Below are 16,136 nucleotides of genomic sequence, written 5' to 3'. Positions count from 1 at the left end.
ATAATAAATAGCACACATTGCTTTAAATGTTATAAACTATAGAATATGAATATATTTTCTTTGTCTCTTGAATAAGTTTGAATTTGACATTGCACTTGCAGAAAACGTACATGTTAAGCTTAGGATTATAATTTATAAATATTTTCTTTAGCGTTTTCAAATTGCTCTGTATTGAACTTTAGGCTACGCAAACATTATTGTACCGGAAGACCATCTTGTCATAAGATTGTAAGAATAGTAAAATATTTTAATGGGTATTTCTATGTAATTCCGCATTTCTAAAATCAGAGGAAATTTGATTGATTATATATATATTATATTATACTATTATATCATGTTATACTATATATTCCATAAAAATCAAAAATAAATAATAATAGCAAGATAAAATTCTTAATAATAATTAGAGATGCAGAATTAACTATAGAAATTAAGAATATTAACAGATTTCACGCAAAATGTAACTTTATTATTACTTTCAAAAACCTGCTCACACATAATGGCACCGTTTACAGTTTATTTTTTCGTGCACGGCATTAATATTTTATTTGCTTATTTGCTTATTTCATTCGGATCTATTATCAAAAAAAGTATATTGTGTTGTAATTAAAATTTCAATAAAAAGAATTTTTAATTTGTTATTTACTAATTATTACTAAACACCAATTTTATTGGAGAAAATATGAGGATGCAAATGACTGTGATGCTTTGCAAATTAATTTTAAAAATTAACATCAAAATTAAATAGAACTAAGCGATTAATAACAGCACACATTTACATAAATTAAGATATACAAGAATAGAATATTGTTGCTATTGTGATCATTTTTATTAGTCCTTTAAAATTTATTAAAATGATATAAAATTAATGTATTATTATGTCAATTAATTAAAATTTATACATAAAAATGTTATGCAAATGAATAAAAATGAAAAGTTACACAAATTCAAGCAATTTCCGTATTAAAATAAAAAAATGATATAACTAATTTATACTATCATTAATATTAATATTACCAATTTCTAAAGGAACATCTTATAGAGATATATTTTAGATATAATTTGAAAATAATTACAAAATACATATCATTATGAAATTAAATTGGTGTACATAACATTGAAAAATTTTGTCTGTTTATATATCGTGACAATACACTGAATTTTGCACAAATGTCAACATACTGATTGAATGAGTTTAATTGCAGGCAAAGGATTATTATATAATCACAGTAATACAGCCATTTGTTACCTCGTATTTCACAGAAAAATGCTTAGATATTAATTATGTAAATAGCTATTGACATGAATTATACTTAATACATACAATTTCTTTATATTTTAAGAAAAACGTAGAAATGACAAATATTATCATTCCCTACCTAAGCAATTTTGTGATATCTCGGTAGACAGAAATATAAATTTTCAGATACACATAACACAGTAAACATAATAAAAAACATTTTACATTAAATCATGAATGTGTTGCTGTCTGCTTCATTATAAAATAAATATTCAATAATTCTATAAACATTGGACACAATGAATTTGCAAATAAATATGCCTAATCTCAGATTAATATTGTTACATGGTAGGTAATATGATAGTTTAATATCAAAATTACAAGCAAATAAAAATGCTACAAATTTATAGCAAGTAGTTTTTAGTTACACATAACATAAATTCGGTAAATTTGATCATCAAATTTCTTTTTTAAGTATTCCATACTACTATTTTACAGAATTTATTATTATACAATATTCTAGTGATTATGTATTTTTTTTATCTGGAGTGTGCAGATAATTCTTCCTCTATGTTAAAAAACCATCTGCTTTTCTATTAAACACGTCTTGCACATGAAATAACAGGCAATTTATAAATGTCCAACTAGTTCATAAATAAATATCACAATATTGTTCTGTTCCAATTTTTTTTTAAAACAGTAGAAGAATCATTCGCACAAAACAGAGTATGTAACGTTTGCATTTGCATTATTGTATTTTGTCAAAAATATATTGTTTAATTTTGTCTGCCCTATTGTTGGTTTTTTTTTTGTGCAATATATAAGAAATGTATAAAGATAGTAATTTATATGATATTTTATCAAAAATGACATATTTCAAAGTTTAAATGCAGCTGAAAATTTGAAGAATGAATTAATTGTGCACTGTATTTTTACATCACACACACGTAAAAATAGATTGTTCATGAAATGCCACTTATTGTGTCACATACGCATATTTTTAGCGTACATAAAGCTTAGAAAATAAACCAGCATTAAATAGATATTATATTTTCAATAGTAAGAATTACTGTGATAGATAAATACGATAGAAATTACAATATAATTTTCAAATATTTTGTATCTGTATATATGGAAAGAAAAAGAAAATAAAAATAAAAATAAAAAGAAAAATGCAGCTTTTGAGTACAAATAGTATATATACTTCTATATCTTAAAAATTGTATTATTATATTATGTAAGATGTGAAATACAAAAATTACGATTTATCAGAATTTTGTAAATTATATAATTTAACTGCATTTTATATGATATTATTGGTGGTTTTTTTTTTTTTTTATAATCTGATATATACAAGGCAAGAAAAATTGAAGATTACTGAAACCAACAAACGGGACAGTAGTATATATATAAATATTCAACTGTTTTTCTTAATACACAATATCAGCTACTCATTCATTTTGTTACTTTCCTATTATCCTATTTTGTAGCTAAATTTGTTGTTTTCATAATATAATTTATGCTTTTATTAATTATATTTTATTCATATTATTGTTATAAGTAAAATAGTATATATTGTAATTGTTTATTATATTCATAAATGTATTCAGGAATAATTTTCCTAGAATTTTCAACTTGACGCGACCGTAATTTTCCTTATAAAATGCAAAATAAAGTGATATATTTATATTTATTATATACTTTTGTAATGCTGCAAATTCTTTAAATATTTTGCATGAAAATGGTGCAATATCTTAAACATAAAAACCTTGAAGAAAACGTTCCGATCACGAAAAGCTGACGATTAGCATTCTTTATAAGTACTCTATAAATAATTTGTCTGTTCTTCCGATATTTATTCTAAGTTAACAGTTATACGTATATTTCACATGTATATGCAATTACATAACATTAATAATGCTAATATTGATTTAAAAAAATCAAAACCTTTATATTATAAATATATGAATTATAACTTTTTACATTTTGAAATTATTGTACTTATAAAGAATGCACTAAGTAAACGCAATGAAAATGCATTATTATAGTGCTAAATTGATTGAATCGCAAATGGTGTTTTGCAAATAATGTCATGGTATATACGGTCCAAAAAAACTAAACATTAGCCACTATAGAAAAAATATCTATTATATTTTTAAGTAAATTTTTTTCTGTCATTTTTTAATCTCATATAAATGCGATTTTTGTTAATAAAAAAATATTTGATTTTTTTCACTCCCTCATAATTTTTAAATACTACTTTTAGACCGTTTATACCATAGAAGAAAATTGTATTTTTATAACACCTATAATATCTGAATATCAATAATCTGCAATAAAAACGCACCTAATAAAAACATTTATTTCTTTTTGGCCTCACTTTTCGATACTAAACTATGAATGTAATTGAAGAAAAGAAACAACAATTGATTTGATTATGAAAGTTAAATAATTAAATAATTAAGTAAAATTCATTATAATACCCTTTTCAATTTTAATTAATAACGGTATATAATAATATCAAAGTACTGATTTGCAATGAAGGAGTAATTAATGACTATAAAAAATAAAAATCCGAGCTGAGAATAAAAAGAAAAAAATTCTTTTAAACGTGCAATTTTTAGTATTGGTATTATACATTTAAAATTATTTTATAATAACCTTGTAATCTTTAAATAATAATAGTCTTTAAAATTGATTATTACATTTTATATCTACGAAGAAAAAATTTTATAATGTCATCCTATCTACTCTAGTCATTTATATATCTTAGGCAAAATTTATTTTTCATCACGAATGTATAGTTATTTTCCATGAGGATTAACAACTGGATCGTTAAAAATGAAATAGTTCATAGAGCCGGTAAGTAGACGTGCATTACACGTCCTATACAGAGAAACTAGTTGGCATGCTTATTAACCTCATGCCAATAAGCTGTCACACGTACGTCACAATTTACTTGTTCTCTCTCTATTATAAATATTAATTATTTTTGATTAAATTGGAAAATCCTAAGTATTATCCTAATATTCTTATAGCTAGAATGTAAAATGTATAACACAAAATTGAGTTCAATGAATATTGGTAGTGTAATCATTATTTGTAGTGTAATCATACCAGAAGATGATTCTTTTTATAACTACTTTATACTAATAATGTGATAACAATCTTCGTAATGAGCGCACTACTATTACGTTAAATATATCTATTTAAATATCGTTTTTCGTAGATAAAGCATGAAACATAACATGCTATACTATATTTTATCATAATTGAATGAAAAAAGCGCATTCATACAAAATTAGATTACTATTTTTTAATGTATCCAAAATAGAAAATTTCTTCATAAAATGTAATTTTTTATTATATATAAATTATATGAAGACAAAAAGAATAAAGAAAGTAATGGTTATTAAACCTTGTTAAATAAGAATATTGATATATTTAATATAGCAAAACATTTATAACTTGTACTTTTTTAGACGAATATTTAAAGCCCCGTTTTTACATTTTTTATTCTTGTAAGAAATTGTATTATTTGCTATATGTAAAAATCTACGTATTACATGACTCTAATATAACATTTATCATTGATACTTCCTCAACCAAAAATATAAAATTTGTTAATACTTGTAATATTATAATCAGTACAGGTCAATTGAAAAACCCTAAATACATATTTTAAAATACAATAGAAGTATTATTTTGTACGACATACGTATAACAGCTCAGCATTAAGAAAAGAATCCTTTCATTGATATCCTAAATGGGATATATTTGTTGCGCTTATTTATATTATTTTTTTAAACAAATATATATTTTTAGGGTCCCAAATCTTTGTCCATTATCGTGATTACAATGTTTCAATATTAAATGTTCTGTAACTATTACATATACTTGTGTTACAAATCTCAACTACATCTAGCACACTGCTAGTATAATATATATTGGACTGTCTCCTGAATGAAAAAATTTCTATATCTTTTAAAGAAGATGTAATATTAAAAGAAAAGTATACTGTTAATGTCATAGTTTAAAAAATATATCATGTAACTACAGTTCTCATGCATATATTGTACATGGAACATTTTGTGCATGCAATATCAACGTACTTTGGTAAGATAAAAAAACTATTTACGTTGTGTCAATTATTACTGTGATATTATAGTTTTCATGTATGTATTATTAACAGTGTAAAGCATGTATTTGCTTTTGTATTGTATCCATATCCATGATATTGGAGTATTAAATTTTGATATACTATTAAGGTATTCTGAAGAAATACCTTTTAAAAGCAAAAAGTGCAAATATTAACAATAGGATTCCAATGAAAATTTCGGACCTAACTTGTAGAGACAACCGGAGTCTGGCAATACGGGCACTCACGCTGATTTGGAGCGCACGTTGAACAGACCACGTAGTGATTACAGGGCGAGAGAGTGACAGTGCGATTTTGTTCTTCACAAACCATGCATTTTGCTGCCGTTTCTCTGTACAGCACCTGGAATGGCAACAACTGAGGTACCTACATTGTTTCATTAAATAATCCGTACACACATATGAATACTCTTGTAAAAATAATTTGGTAATTAATCATTAGAGACGGCTTAACAATATTAATATTTCTTTCATGATATTATATATTAGATCTTTTATGTATAAAATAATGATATACATACAATTATACGTACATTTTGATAATATAAATATTAATACTGACTTAAAAAATTTCCTATGTACCAGCTATTCAAGCCAGAATGACAACTTTGTTTTACCTTTTCTATTTCTTCAAGATCCGAACGAAGTTGCGATTGAATTGATTTTAATGTTGCGATTGAAAGTGATCTGAGTTCGCTTGTTCTTCTTAACGTATGCAAATATGGGCCTCCACTAGCTGCTTCATTTTCAACACGTAGTGCTTTTACTTGTAATAAAGCCTAAAAATGATAAAAATAACTAAGTTTATTGTTCTGCTCTCTTTTATACTACATTTTATACATGATATTACACATGAGTGTTACTGCAACACTATAAAATTTTAAATAATAATAATAATAATAATATATAAGAGAGATTCAGACATTGATAAATCATACATGTAGAATATTCCATATATTTAATATATTCTTTCTAAGAGAAAGGAAAGAAATTTAATGTCAATACTCATGTGGGACATCATATAAACTCTAAATCATTAATGATAACGAATATAGTAAATATTATATACATTTTTATTCACCTCATCTCTTTGTTGTTCAGCAATACTTGCTTTTCTTTTAGCTTCTTCACTTTCTAATTGCCATGCTGCACAAGCTGCCCTAGCTTGATTGATTCGTTCATCCCACGTTGCCAATTGAGCACGACTTGAAGTCAATTCTTCTCTGAGTCTTTGCACCTATGATAAATTATTGAAAATTAATAATTATTCCAAATTTTTATTATACAATAACAAAATGTGATAGCTATAGAAACTCTAACCTCGGATAAAGATCCTGTGTTACTTGGACTAATGGAGAATGCACTAACCAGTGGAGATGCTGGGAGAGGTTGCGTACGAGATGGTGACATTCCTTGGCTTGCAAAGTCAAATAGGCTACTATTAAATCCACTAAGCTTAGAAGCTGAACTACTAAGTTGAGAAATGTGATTGCTAAATGGGTCTGAAACTTGATTCATAAATGGCATTGTCTGAAAACCCAAAACATGGATTATTAAAAAAAGTTGCTAAAATTCTTATTGTTGCTTTTAACTAGTAACATACGCTTACCGATTCTATGGAATCTTGATGTGAAAATCTGTGTCCAGTAAGAAAACCGGCTGATTGTAATTGCTGAAGGGGACTTGAAGTAGATGGAGAAAAATTTGTCAGAACAGATCGTTCTGTCATCCCAGGGATATTTACTGGAGCTGAACTACCAAGTAATCCTGAACTTGCTAAACCCGCTGATATAGAATTACTAATTGGTGAATTAGTATCCCTATGAATTGATTCTACTAAATTTAGTGGATCGTCTAAATGTAATTCATCTAATGCGTTTCCTACAAAAAGAAAACAAAAATAAGACATTAGATGAGCAAAAACACACATATACACATATATACGTGTGTGTGTACAAACACGTATACAAAGTATATAAAGCTAATATTTAAATAATATTAAATTAATAATAAATTAGTACACACCTACTACAGATTCAACAGTGTCGTTTGGATAAAATGAATTGGATAATGGTGATACAGTTGTTGCCAATGAATGACTTCCTAAGGTTCCATTTAAATTATAGGTGATAAACAGACTTTGCTTTTGTTGAGCCTTTTCTGCTTTTGTTAATAATGGATCACTATCTATAGCCACCATTTGTTTTCTTATTTCACCCTATTAAAAATATTGCATTAATATAAAACAACTTTAAAAACTAAAACTAATTAATTACAAATAGAAAACGAACTTACAGCTTGTAAAAGAGAACTAGGATTGTAAAGTATACTAGTAAGTTTCTGTTGGGCAGAAACATTCACAGCATTGTTAGAACTGGAATTATGAAGTTGAGCACCAGGAGCTTTACTATGTGAACTATTACTACCAAGACTACTAGTACTCGCAGATTCAGATACTTCACCACTTCCGTTCTGAAATTTTATCAGTTGATCAATTCATTTGTTGTATGTATATAATTATATTTTATTAAGTAAATTCTTATTGCAAATCTACAAAACAACTAAGAACTTACACTGCTATCGCTAAGAGGTTTATCCTTGTCATGACTGCGCTTATCAGGTGGTAAAGCATTATTGAGTATATCTGCTAAATTTGTGCCGCAATCTATAGGTACCGCCATGTCCCTCGCCAGACTCATTTCTTCTGTTGGCAATACTGCTCCATCAGCACACCATACCAACGTCCCAATTTATCAATTTTGAGAAGCAATTTTGATGATAAAGTTTATTATTTTCAAGAAATTAAATTGCACTTTGCAGAATGCCAAAAAGTAATTTTTACATAACATAAGAATGGAGCAAAGTGTACATATATCGTTGTAAAATATTAAATCCAATTTAAATCTGTTACGCAAAATTAAGTTATCTATACAATAAGAATAATATACTTGGAACTTGAATTACGTAAGTTTCATTTTAAATAAAAAAATTATTTGCAAAATAGTCTAAGCCTGCTGAAATAGGTAACAACAGTTTTACGTACGATTGATGAGGGTACACTCACGGTCAACATGCGCAAATGCACAGAAGACTCCACGTGGACAATAACCAGCCTGTTGTACATCATTGCATTTAGTTGATTTGTAAATTTCAGGATGGAATTGTTGCTCTGTACGGGTATGACAATATGTGCAGGCATCTCCTTGTTCACAGTTTCCTGGTTCACCCCATTCTTCTCCATGCTTTACATTTGGACATGGCGTTGATCTAGAAAAAAAATAATAATATTAAAATTATATTAATGATATTGAAAGTAGGATTTAAAAAACTTAATTTACCTATATTTGTATTTTCGTGGACTACGTCTTTTATCCTTACTGTTATGGTATTGTGGACAAGCATAGCCTTGACGACAAAGTCTTGGAGGTCGTTTACACGGTTCTGTTTTATAATTACTAAGTACATAATTCGTGTCCTGCCATTTTGGATCTTCATTCATCAAGTTTCGTTCCTTATCAAGGATGTTTGGACCATTGGACGAAGAATTAGGATCTGTATCTGGATTTTCCAATGCCTGTATTTCTTTGATATCATACACAGGTGGTCGTAGATCATGATTGCCATGCGCAAAGGCACAGTGAGGTCCATTTTTAACACAAAACCCACGTGTGTCCGTATCATGAACACACATGCATGTTTTGTAATAACGCAGATGGTAACGTCTCTCAGTGTCGCCAGCAGTACGATGTAAAAATGGGCACCTGTTTAAGAAAATAATTTGTGAGAACTTCTATTCTAATGTCTGAATATTATTTCAAACAAAAGATACATAAATAAGATGAACAATATACATTTACTACTTTTATAAAATTAATGTTATCATGCATTAATATTTTTACATTTAAAATGAAACAATATCATATATGTACGACAAAATGGGCTGCATGATGGACTACCAATCGAGTCTGGATTTCTGTATTTCACATATGATATTTAAAACTATTATGTCACCATGGATCCCACTCATTCATACTCTTCATAATTTAATTATAATACACTATACTCATACACTAAATATATTAAATATACATTATTTACTCTTTGAGAGAATTAGTACTATACCTAATATAAAAACTCAAGGGAAATATGTATAAATAAATAAAGATGAATTGAAATAATGCACATTTTAAAAATCAATACAATTAAGAAACAATTGTTTCAAAAGCATAGTATTGATAATTAAACATAAAATTGCTATAATTAAAGTACTATTAAAATTTTATTTCTAAAATTTGTTTATACGCATGCACAGATAAGATTTAATATGAGAAAACATTAAATATAATTTTTAAAAACATTTATATGATAATGTTATTTCAATGTGATAATGATTAATGTGAATTCAATAATTGACATTCTTTTTGGAAAACCAATATATTATTATCCAAAAATTAAATATGTAATAATTATAACAATAATTATCCAACATAATCATTGAAATTAAATATGATATTTTTGATCAATTAAAATATGTTTACTTTCTTGGGTATTTTGATCTTATATACATTAACATGTGTATATAAGATAAAGCATATAAAAATTAATTATAGAATAATCGTTAATGATTAATTAAACAATTATGCAAAAAGAATATGTGTGCTGATTTGATATTATAATTTGAACGAGTTACACTCTCATATAATATCATTATTCAAAGAAAAACAACATCATATAATCCTAAACTTATAATTAACTTGCATATTATTATATCATAAATATACTTTGTATACAAATACAAATTAAATCTTTTTTAAATAAATTAAAATAATTATTATGTCATGAATTGAACAAGAATTGAAGAATTTTTTCATTACAATCATATCTAATATTAAACATATAACATTCATTTTTTAAATAAATATTATTTTTTTTATTATATTACTATTTTGAAAGAATAATGTTACATTGAAGCTTTCTTACGAATCAAAACATCAAGTGTATAAAAATAGTAATAAGATATAAATAATAAGATATTCCATATAAGAGATGCACAATGCATTTATCTCAATGTCAGGCTTAACTTATATCAGCAGTACATGCATATATACTTCACATTATGAAGTATTAAGCTTCTGCTAATAATAAAACTATATAACATAAAATTCATTTAAATAACATTATAATGCATTCTCATATTTTAAATTTATATTTTAATAAATAATTAGAAGATTAAAACGCAGATAGATGTAATATAAAATATTTAAAAACATAAAATAGTAAATATATTTATGTTTCAAGTATAAAAAATACATAATGATATATATAATGCAGTGTAATTTTTTTTTTAATTATTATATCATATGAGAATTATAAAATCATATGAGAGTCATTGTATGTATGTATAAATAACACAACATGATTATAAAATAAGACAAAAGAATATATATAATAAATTTGGAAAATATTAAATATTTCAATATATATACTAATTTAATATGCAGCATATATGTACAGTAGTAGTTTATCAATGAGCAGCAATTTTATATAAAACATACAAGCTCAAAACTTGAATACTGAAAGTTTTATAATAAACACTGCAACATTATATAATAAATATATAAATAATAATAATAGTTTGTCTACAATAGTTAACCTATAAAATAATTCATATATACTACAATACTATACCACAATATTTGTATACTAATATACTTTCCTATCCTTTATTGAGTCTCATATCAAAGTGAGTTTAATATCAGATTACTTTTTTGTAAATATATATAGAAAAAAGATTATTGAAGTCTTGATGAATTTAAATCTTAAAATATAAGGACTCTTGATAAAAACTTTAATCTTATTTTATATCATTTATTAATGTTATAACAAAAATTATTTTTCTTATAATTCTTCACTTACTTTATATGACATATTAATTTTATCATATCCATTAAAAAATTTAAAGCGCTTCAGTTAGTCTAGAAATACTGTTTGAATTTATGATATATATAAAATCTACTTTTATTATTTCCGAATCTACAACTGAGAGAAAACTATTAAGATTTTAGCTATAATTGCCAACCAAGTTCTTTGTATTTCATTGTTTTTGTTATTTATATATGTTATAAAAAAAATTTACTTTAATCAATGTACGTAAAGATAAAATATAGCCCTAGTGTTCGCGCGTAGTAATTTCTAAAACTTTTGCAAAGAAGAAAAAAAAAAGAGAGAAAGAGAGAGAGAGAAAAGAGGACGAAAAATAAATTTGATGCAGAATTATTTAAATTGTTACATTCGGCAAATTAGAAATTAAAATAATGTTATTATACATATTTCTTCTTGCAAAAGCTTTCCCGCGAATACTATGCTACAAATCTCGTTACGCACACAATTGCTGTGAGTCGTACAGTAAGTAGCAATAATGGCACCCAGTGAGAATACCCCCTCCATTTTCTCGAACTTCCCTTTCCGCATGTTTGTATCCTTCTAGTCTTATCGTATAAAATTATAACTGTAAGCTCGATATTCATAGATATTAAAGATATAACGCAATGTTATTCTTAATTTATAAAAATATTAGAATTGTTACTATTTTATCACGCGAATAATAAGAACGAATTAAGAACTATTCTTTCTATACTGATTGATATTTTATTGTTTGGTCGCATACTTGTGCTTACGCATCGCTAATATTATTTATTTCTTAGTAAATCTTCAGAGAGTTTCAAACATACACAATGATAGTTTTTTTGAACGATAGGAGAAGAAAAATAACAAAAGTTACATGAAAAGGGAAGCAAAGTAAAGTAGAGGATACCCCCATCCCAAGCACTATTAAAATTCACTGTACTTCTCTTACTGATGGTAACAGAGTCAGTATCTTCGGTTACACCTGAAACCGAAATAAGTAAGCTATTAATACTTGGGTTTAATTTCGAAAGAATTCTAGGATTGGGACTACTCTGTGTAAGCATCCTATACGGGGATGGGTGTGCATCATACAAGACGTTTTGTCATGCATCGTAATTCGAAGTATTCGTGAAATATTGTTTTTTTTTTTCGAATTCATATTTTCTTCGCGCACATTATTGGAAATAAATACATCAGAGAGACGTGCAAAGTTAACTCGCGGAATCAATTATCTCTTATCCCCCTCCACTTTTTCTTAGTGGATTCTTGTTCTTAATAGCAGCACTCTTCGGCAATTGTTGTTACTGATGTTACATTATTACGTATAAAGATATTACTATCTAGTATTTACAAATGAAAATTTTGTATGTGCATTGTTTACCTGAACTATAATATTTGAAAACGCTAGATGTGTAAGCATACACGAATAGGAATCAAATTGAAAGAATCGAATTGAATAAATTATATTGAAAGAATTCAATGGGTTCAGAAAAATTTGCACATCTCCGAGATATATATATATATCATAAGCAAATCATTCTTTAATTGATCATACTGATATATATATAACTAAAAACTTGAAATGATAAAACGAAAATCTAAATTGTATTAGGAAGTAATTCGATCATGTTACGGTTATGTTTCGTGCAATACAACCATTTCTTCTTAATAAAAATAGGTTACATGACATGCCTATTTTATGATAAAGTTGTTTGTATAATAACGTGCTATAACATGCATAAATTATAGGATGTAGTACGCATACACATCGAAAATATATTAAGGTATATGATAATAATTGAGGAACAATATATTTTTAATATATTATTTTATGTTTGCTGTTTATTACTTTTATAAATATTAAAAATATAACTGAAGAATATTGCATAACAGGGATGTCCAGCTGATTCATTATGATATATTATGCTAGCGCATATTTGTTTTATGTAGTTTTCGTTTATGAGGTTAACGTCGAATTGTTAATATACCGTGTAATTTTGTAGAATCAAAGATACCAGAATTAATAAAATATTTTCCACATCGTTCATCTCGCGCTAAAATTTTCTCTCTCTTTTTCTTCTTTCTCCTACGTAAGCATAATAATAAGTAAATAACTATAAAATATATTACTTGCAAAAGGAAATCTTTTTAGTAAGATTATTTCTTTTTATTGAAGGTAAATTATAATAAAAACGAGCTTAAAATTAAAAGGATATGTTTAATAAATGTATAAGTGATTTTTGTATATTCGGTAATGCAAATTGTGTTCCCTTGTGATTGTTTTATTTCGTTCTCTCTCTCTCTCTCTCTCTCTCTCTCTCTCTCTCTCTCTCTCTCTCTCTCTCTCTCTCTCTCTCTCTCTCTCTCTCCTCTCTCTTTACTTACGATAAAAAACGAAAGAAAACGAAAATATTCTTGCTATTGAAACTCGATGTATACGCGTAGTCCTCCCACGAGAAACGCGCGATATGAACGAAAAGTGACAAACTGCGCTTCGTTACAAAGGTTATTCTCGTTGACGAGTTATGCTATATACGTCATACATTCAAAGAGAAAGAGAGAGACATGTATATTAGGTATTACGGTACACGCGCGTGTCAACGACACAAAGAAAGGAGGCAAAACCATTTGAGGAAGGAGGGAAAGGAGAGTACTGAGAAGAAAAAGAGGGTGGGAGAAAAGGAAATATGAAAGAAGTTGAGAGAAAATGTGCTATTCCCTCGTGGACGTAAAACGCATTTAGTATAGCAGTACTCTACTTCTGTCTATTTCTCCCACTCCCCTTATCTTAGCAGGATACGTTTGAACACGACGTTGAGGATACGTTATTCAAAGGGTCGAGAGAAATGGTTGTTCGTGAGCCATAGTAAGAGTACAGCAAGTGATATTCGTAGGCCGTTCAAAGACGTCCGACGACTGCTGTCACTGCCATTACGAACACGATAAATAGACAGTATAATAAAATGAAAAATATTATCCGTAATAATAGAAATATTTAATGGACGTTTAGCGTTTAATAAAGAAAGTAGCTGACGAATCGATGTTTTTTGAGAACATCGTGAACGAATGAGCGAGTGTTCAAATCGATGCGACGGCCGTGGGAAGAGTACTTAGAAGGCAACGCGTCCGCGTCCGCGTCACCGTCACCGTCACCGTCACCGTCGCCGTCGTTACAATAATTGACAAATTCGTGTCTTCACACTCGTCCGAAAGCAAAATAAGGCGATTAAAGGCAAGAAGGAAAAAAAATAAGGTTTTCTTAAGTCGAACTATAAACTTACTCATCTCCGTCCGGGCATATACCGGTGGTCTCGTCGTACTTGGTACAATAATTATCAGCACTATAGTTGAAGGTGCGGTCCCTCTTTCTCACCGGTCTGCGCCTCCGCTGGTTCATAAAGTGCCAGTTGAAGCACGTGAAGGGACGGTGCTGTGTACATTTGCGCTGTATAAAGAGGGGACATTGTTCGACGCGAAATTCCTTCAAGTATCTGGAATGCGAATCCACAGAGCTACACATTATTTCGTGGAGTTTTTTGTCGACGCGCGCGTCGTAGCCGCGCTGTTCGCGGTTCTCTCTCTTTCTCTGTTCTCTCTCTCTTTTTTCTCGCACTCCACTTTGGGTCACGCACTTCTGGCTCTGATCTTTATCTCACTTCTCTCACGTAGCACGCGACCGGCCCGGCGGGCGCTACTTACGTGTAATGATTCGCCTTTTCCGCTTGAGCTGTCAACAAAGGTTTAGAGTCGGACTTCATCTTGGACACAACACTAGCGACCAACGCGCGCGCACACACACGGACGTACGAGCGAACGGCGGCACACTCCGTCTTCTTCTTCTTCGTTGTCGTCGCGTCGTCGTCGTCGTCGTCGTCGTCGTTGTCGTCGTCGTCGTCGTCGTTGTTGTCCTCGTTGCGTTCGTCGTTCGTCCGTTTGTCGTCGTCGTTGTCGTTGTTGTCTTCGTCGCCGTTGCCGTCGCGCGTCTTAGCCTTTAATTGTTCTCTCTTCTCGCCACCTCTTCCTCTTCACCACCTCGTCCTCGTTTGCTCTTGTTGTCTCTCGCGCTTCTCTCTCTCCCTCTCTATTTCGTTCCAATGATTCTACCGCTTTCTCACCCTCACTTTTTCTCTTTTCTTCTCTTCCTTTCGCTCACTCAGTCGCTCACTCGACCGCTCCTTGCCGCGCTTTGCCTTTGGCCTATCGGATGCAGAATACAGGACCTATTACGCGGAGCATGCACAACGCAATAGACACTATATTCGTCTCGGTTTCTCGACCAATCGTTTCCTCATAACAAGATCACGTGACTATCCCACCTTCAAGGTCATCGATGTTTTGGTACACAACGTAAACATGTAGCCATACCTTTTTACCGATACATGTTCACGTGTTATACACGATGCGACACTACAAAGTATATATAAATATCGCTGATAAAGATATCTCGATGTAAACACTCGTGAGGAAACTAAACTTTCATTCGCCTTTTTTTTCTGAAAACTTGGAAATTCCGATGATGATTTATGATTTTTCTAGTCAGACATGGATCACGACGCTCGATCATTTCAGGCTCTGAGCATAGATTTACAAAATACTAGAAGTGAAATCGCGAGTGTAGATGTATTTCTAGTAACTGAACTGTTCAATGAATCTCAAAATCTTGTTCTTTTATTGGTCACTTTCCGACCAATAATTTCTTGCGAATCATATTTATTCAATTGCCGCTTTTTTGCTACCTTTGTTTTTACGAATTTCCTATTTTCTTTTTCGTTTTGCTTGTATCTTATGTATATTATTTATTTTTAACAAATGAATTTATTTAATGTTTTAA

The 16,136-nt window shown here is 28.9% G+C and overlaps 1 protein-coding gene across 10 annotated transcripts; it reads right to left on the bottom strand.

The window, feature by feature from the left end:
* Positions 1–447: 447 nt before the first annotated feature.
* Positions 448–15,876, bottom strand: LOC127067965 (RING finger protein unkempt). 10 transcript variants are annotated; one of them, XM_051003452.1, is made up of 12 exons: positions 15,005–15,876; positions 14,587–14,796; positions 8,737–9,159; positions 8,442–8,665; positions 7,972–8,114; positions 7,694–7,870; positions 7,424–7,616; positions 7,008–7,279; positions 6,719–6,928; positions 6,480–6,635; positions 6,016–6,177; positions 448–5,741 (listed from the first exon to the last, which is right to left on the bottom strand). In XM_051003452.1, exons 1-12 carry the CDS (start codon positions 15,061–15,063, stop codon positions 5,583–5,585), a joined length of 2,388 nt encoding a protein of 795 aa, XP_050859409.1. In that variant the 5' UTR covers positions 15,064–15,876; the 3' UTR covers positions 448–5,582. The 10 variants fall into 10 exon arrangements, with proteins under 10 accessions (XP_050859409.1, XP_050859465.1, XP_050859418.1 ...); XM_051003508.1 differs by having other exon boundaries at positions 6,767–6,928; XM_051003461.1 differs by having other exon boundaries at positions 7,972–8,102.
* Positions 15,877–16,136: the final 260 nt, after the last annotated feature.

The sequence above is a fragment of the Vespula vulgaris genome, chromosome 1 (genome assembly GCF_905475345.1).
Source record: "Vespula vulgaris chromosome 1, iyVesVulg1.1, whole genome shotgun sequence".
NCBI classification, from domain to species: Eukaryota; Metazoa; Arthropoda; class Insecta; order Hymenoptera; family Vespidae; genus Vespula; species Vespula vulgaris.
The sequence above is the reverse complement of the archived record's forward strand: the minus strand, read 5'-3'. Positions and strand labels throughout refer to the sequence as shown.

What these genes read in the sequence shown, in the direction of transcription:
- LOC127067965 (XM_051003452.1), bottom strand. Translation starts at nt 15,063, where the DNA reads ATGAAGTCCGACTCTAAACCTTTGTTGACAGCTCAAGCGGAAAAGGCG. An exon ending in GAAAAGGCGAATCATTACAC is followed by an intron (nt 14,797 to 15,004) that starts GTAAGTAGCGCC and finishes TTCGCATTCCAG; the next exon opens with ATACTTGAAGGAATTTCGCG. An exon ending in TGAGTGTACCCTCATCAATC is followed by an intron (nt 8,115 to 8,441) that starts GTACGTAAAACT and finishes CTGATGGAGCAG; the next exon opens with TATTGCCAACAGAAGAAATG.